Below are 5,893 nucleotides of genomic sequence, written 5' to 3'. Positions count from 1 at the left end.
AATTGTAGGAGCTTTTCGTCCACCTTGTTTCCGAATGACGATGAACCGTGAATTGGTAGATCTCTCCTTGATCCGACCTTCTTCCCTGCTAAGAAAAATCTCCGATGCCAAAGTTAGAATTATTCTTCTTGTTTTCCCAAGAGAAGAAGAAAAAGTGCGTACCTTTCATATGGGGTTTCCTCCTTTTTATAGAACTTTTTCTTCCCTAACTTTTCGTTTTCCTTTTATCCCCTTGAAAGAGTCAATGCCTAATCCCTTGAAATCAAGGATTTTCCCGGATCATTACGCTCGAAATTCGAGAATTCAGGGATCTTAGCGCATTATCCTCCTTGAGTAGTTACTTCTGCAGATTTTACCCGGTCCGCATTAATACCCGAACAATTGCCTCTCAAATACCCGATCCACCGACCCACTCTAAGAGTCATATGCATAATTATGCGACCGAAGGTTTTATGCCTCCACAATGCCCCGTCTCGGAAAGTCGCGAGCATCGTGAGTTTCCGAGAACATTTACTATATTAACAATATTAATCATTCAAAGGGGTCGCGTGGTTCCAAGGTGAGCATTTAATGTTTAATATATGTGTCGTTAGCCATTCGTATTGTATTTATACGCCGTCGTCTTATCATATTGACTATTAAATGCGGCCGTTTGAAGTTGCAAGCCATTGGTTTTCTTCCACGTGGTGCCACCTGATGGGTTGGGTATGGGACGCATGGCCTTCAGCCTCCTCATCATTGATGTGCAATGATGGTTGCAACAGCTCATGATGTGCGCTCTTTTCTAGACAATTTCATCCCTTGGATGGTACGAAAATCTCGAGAATCCTTTTCTTATAAAAAGGACTTCTATTTCCATCTCATTTTTACTTTTCCAGTTCCTCTCGTCGAAGTGCTGCCAGTTTCTTTCCTGGGTTCTCTTTGCCTGCCATTCCCAGTCCAAGTCCCTTTTTTTTTCTCTCTCGATCAAAGTACCTTTTCTTGCATTTCTGGTTTTCTATTTTAGCGTTTTTTCTTTCTTCTTCTTCTTCTGTTTCCCTTAAGAAACCAGCGATTCTTAATGGGCAAAAAACCTTATAACCCTGTTAGACCTTCCATAGAAGACTTCCGATCTACTTACTCTATTCCCGAGTTTGTGGCCACGGAATGGTGTGACCTTCCTGATCCTCATGAAACATGGGATGAGGGCACGACCGTTGTTTTCTGGGATCAATTCAAAGCCGGTCTTAGGATTCTCCTGTCCCCGTTAACTAAAGAAGTCCTCAATTTTTTTCATAAAGCTCCTGGTCAGATGACGGGGAACTTCTTCCGTTTAATCTTTATGATTGAACTGATGAACTCCCGTCTCCCCGAGGGACAAAAACTCGGCCTTGTTGACATCCGGGCCCAGTATAAACTCTCAAATGCCCCCAAACGACCAGGATTCTTTTACTTGATGAAGAGGAAGGGTCGGGAAGTTTTGTTATAACTTCCCGAAACTGATAAAGAATGGTTCCTGTACCCAGTCCGGCTTACTGGCTCCTGGGAATACGCTGAGGGGCAGTCTTCTCCGATTCTTAAAAACTATTACTTCAATTGGACGGGTAGAAACTCATCTATAATCCTACTCTCTTTTTTTTATTTTTTATTTTTTTATTTACTTACTTCTTGTTCGTTTTGCAGGTATTAAAGACAGACGTCCTCCTTGTGCACCCGTTCTAGAGAGTACTTTGTCTGACAATGAGTTCCGAGAAAAATTGACATCCTTATCCCCTAACCTTCCTCTCACAACTCTCTCAAGACCTACAGCAAGGCCTTCCTCCTCTCGTCTTCAAACTACCGTTCTCTCTTCTACAACTTCTTCTTCTTTTGGCCTCGAAAATCCAACCTCCGAATCCGAAGAAGAGATGGAATCCCCCCAACTGATAACCCGCAAGCCTTCTGCAAGAAGACGCCCGACTCCTGAGATTCTCCCTACTCCCCTAACAGTCATCCCTCCAGTTGATTCTTCCAGTAAATCTCCTGACCTTCCAAATATTTCTCACTCGGCCTCTGAAGGACTGCCGCTCCGTTCCAGCCCTGTCCACCGAGGAAAAAAACAAAAGACAGCCACCACCTCGACTGACAAAGACGTTCCTACCGAAGGTCCTGCTCCGAAGGAGAGGATCTTGTTAGTAAAAGTTCCTCTAGATGCCTCAGCCCTAAATGATGCCAAGGTAGCCTGAGGTATAGTTGAAGGCAGCCTCCTCCCAACAGATAAAAAGGTCACCTCTGACCTTCTGGAGAATGATCCAGTTGCCTTTCTTGACGATCTGTGCAGTCACCTGACCAAAGTATTTTTCTTTCCTCCCCTTCTACCTTATTTCTTGCTTGTATTACATTTCACTAAAAATTTCCATGTTTAGGCTCAGCATGGGCTTTTCGCTCTGGCCAGGAGCAAGGTAGATGCCCTTAGGGGAGCCCGCTCCTCTCGCCAACTACTTGAGGCGAAGGACAAGGAAATTTCTAGCCTTAAGGGTCAGGTCACCGACCTTCAGGAAAAACTTTCGAGCTTAACAGATGAGATGGCTCGAATTTCTCATGCTTTTGAAGGTCGCATGGAAAATTTCAAGAGAGAAGCCGAAGAAGAGAAGGTGAAGGCGCTCGGGGAGCAAAGGGTTACCCTTCAGAGGCAATTAGATGAAAATGTGAAGGAATGGGAGGACGCCCTGGAGGAGGAGAGGAAGTTGACAGCTAAGCTTGAGGATGATCTCCAGAAGCTCCAGTCATCTCTCAATTCCTCTCTGCCCCCAACCCATCCAATTGTGGACACTGCTAATTCTCCTGAGGGTGATAACCTTGTAGAAAAATGATTTTACATTAACTTCTCATGTAGTTTGTCATATAATGATGACTTTTTGTTAACCTTCTATGTAACTTGTTATATGACTTTCAATATTTTATGCCGATCATTTTTGTTTTTCCTTCTGTATCTATTGCCCTTGTTACATAACACCTTACCTTCTGTTTCATATCTCTAACCCCTTAGGGTGATACTCGGATATACAACGGATCCGACCTTATAAATATCTTCGTGTCGCCCACCTCATAGGGTGACACTCGGGTCTCCACACAGATCCGACCTTATAAATATCTTCGTGTCACCCACCTCATAGGGTGACACTCGGGTCTCCACACAGATCCGACCTTATAAATATCTTCGTGTCACCCACCTCATAGGGTGACACTCGGGTCTCCACACAGATCCGACCTTATAGATATCTTCGTGTCACCCACCTCATAGGGTGACACTCGGGTCTCCACACAGATCCGACCTTATAAACATCTTATTAAGTATAACAGAATTTTATTTGCGAAAAAGAATTTTATCAACTGAAAGAACGCATTTTTATTTCATGCATGAAAAAATGAAAAGACATCAACATAAATACTACATACCATTTTATTGAAAATATTTCTTAAGATTGAACGCGTTCCACGGTGAGCTAATAGATTTCCCAGTCATTGTTTTTAGATAGTATGCTCCTGCTTGACCGACCTTGGCAACTTGGTATGGCCCTTCCCAATTTTCTCCGAGTTTACCACTGTTTGGCAATTGGGTGTTCTGGAATATCTTTCTCAGTACAAGATCCCCTGGTTCATATCCTCTTATGCGCGCTTTCCGATCGTAGGATCTTTTTAATTGTTGGTGATATCTTCCCAGTCTCTCTAGTACCCTTTCGCGTGTTTCGTCCATCCAGTCTAAGTTCCGGGCCAACAATTCTTCGTTTACCAAGTTGTTTACAACACTAGTCCGGCTTGTTGGTACTTGAATTTCGGTCGGGATAACCGCTTCGGTTCCGTATGTTAAGGCAAATGGGGACACTCCCGTTCCTCTTCGTGCCGTAGTTCGATATGCCCAGAGCACGCTGTGTAGCTCGTTAGCCCACAGTCCCTTCTTCTCACCCAATCTTTTCTTCAAATTCTGTAGAATAACTTTGTTAGATGCTTCCGCCTGACCGTTTCCCTGAGGATATCTAGGAGACGAACTCAAGCTGCGAATTCCGTACTCCTGACAGTAAGCTATTATCCTTTTTCCCCTGAATTGTTTGCCGTTATCAGTTATAATGGCAAAGGGTATTCCGAATCTTGTGATTATGTGTTCCTAGAGGAATTTAACCACTTCTTCCTCTCGGATTCTGGATAACGCGATTGCTTCTATCCACTTTGTGAAATAGTCAGTCCCCACTAGTAAAAATTCCCTTCCTCCGGTTGTTCGTGGAAACGGTCTCATAATGTCCAGCCCCTACATGGCGAAAGGCCAGGGACTACTGATCGAGTGAAGTTCTTCTGAAGGTTGTTGTATCATGTTAGCGTGTCGTTGGCATTTGTCGCATTTCTTAGCGTATTTCTTGGCATCTTCTTGCATATATGGCCAATAATATCCTTGAGCTAGGGCCTTGTGTGCCAACGATTTGCCCCCTGAATGATTTCCGCAAATACCCTCATGTATTTCTAAAAGAATCAACTGTGCCTCCTTCCGAGTTACGCACCTCAGGTGTGGTCCTCCATACGACATTCGAAAGAGTTCTCCCTCTATAAGTATGAACCGCCCTGCCTTCCTTTTCAATTTCCAGGCTGCTTTCTTGTCATCAGGAGCAACTCCCGTCTTGAGAAAATTTACTATCTCATCCATCCAAGTGAGGTCTGAATTTATTGCCATGCAGTTTATCTCTCTCGTTGAATCAATGCTTGTTGTAGCCTGGAATTCCATCGGGATAGTCCGAACTTCTGAATTTCCAAGCATTGACGCAACATATGCCAATGAATCGGCATGGCGATTGTCATCCCAGAATATTCTTGATATTTTCACTTTTTCGAAACCCTCCATCTCCTTTTGGACGAGCTTTACATATTTTACCATTCTATCATCCTTCACCTGAAATGTTCCTCCGCAATGTTAGACCACAAGTTGGGAATCTGAGTAAACCTGTAACTCCTTGATCTTCAGATCTCGCGCCATCCTTAATCCACCGAGGACAGCTTCGTATTCTGCCTCGTTATTTGAGGCCCCGAATCCTAACTTCATAATCTTTTCTAGTCTATCGTTACTAGGAGTGATTAGCACCATTCCTGCCCCTGACCCATGAGAGTTTGCCGACCCATCAGCAAATAATCTCCATCCCGTTTCCTTACTCATTGGATCGGGTATGTCCTCCTCAATTGGATCCGTTTCTCCTTCTTCTACCCAGTTCGGATCCTCGGCCGAAAAATCGGCAAGTAGGTCAGCTACTACTTGTCCTTTCTGCGCGCTTCTAGGCTCAAAGACTAAGTCGAATTCTCCTAGCATGACAGCCCACTTGGCCATTCTTCTGGATTTTTCTGATCTGTGCAACACCTTTCGTAATGGATAATCTGTAACAACCCTCACCTTATGAGCTTGAAAGTATGGCCTGAGCTTCTGTGCCGAGTATACTAGAGCCAGGCCGATTTTTTCCATCCGACTATATTTTTCTTCGGAAGCACCTAACGTCTTACTCACAAAATAGATTGGCAATTCTTTCTTTCCTTCTGTTCTGAACAATATGGAACTTATTGCTGTTGGTGTCGCAGCTAAGTACATTCATAATGTGTCTCCATCTTCTGGTTTGCTCAAAACGGGAGGAGTTCCGAGGTATTCCTTTAGATTCTAGAACGCCTCTTCACATTCTTCCGACCATTCGAACCCTGTTCCCTTCTTGAGTAATGAAAACAAAGGCCTGCATTTATCTGATGACCTTGATACGAATCTGCTAAGCGCTGCTATCCTCCCTGCTAGCTTCTGCACTTGTTTTAAGCTGGTCGGGGAAGCCATCTCCGTCAGTGCCCTTATCTGTTCAGGGTTGGCTTCTATTCCTCGCCTGGTAATCATGTATCCCAGAAATTTTCCCGATGA

The 5,893-nt window shown here is 44.0% G+C and overlaps 1 protein-coding gene across 1 annotated transcript; it reads right to left on the bottom strand.

Annotated features, from left to right (window-relative positions):
* Positions 1–3,421: 3,421 nt before the first annotated feature.
* On the bottom strand, positions 3,422–5,581 carry LOC147410450 (uncharacterized). Its single transcript, XM_086433761.1, has 3 exons — positions 4,949–5,581; positions 4,269–4,897; positions 3,422–4,058 (listed from the first exon to the last, which is right to left on the bottom strand). The coding sequence occupies exons 1-3, from the start codon at positions 5,579–5,581 to the stop codon at positions 3,422–3,424; spliced, it is 1,899 nt and encodes a 632-aa protein (XP_086289887.1).
* Positions 5,582–5,893: the final 312 nt, after the last annotated feature.

Source organism: Akebia trifoliata, chromosome 1 (genome assembly GCF_017979445.1).
Source record: "Akebia trifoliata isolate Shusen 1 chromosome 1, ASM1797944v1, whole genome shotgun sequence".
NCBI lineage: Eukaryota > Viridiplantae > Streptophyta > Magnoliopsida > Ranunculales > Lardizabalaceae > Akebia > Akebia trifoliata.
The sequence above is the reverse complement of the archived record's forward strand: the minus strand, read 5'-3'. Positions and strand labels throughout refer to the sequence as shown.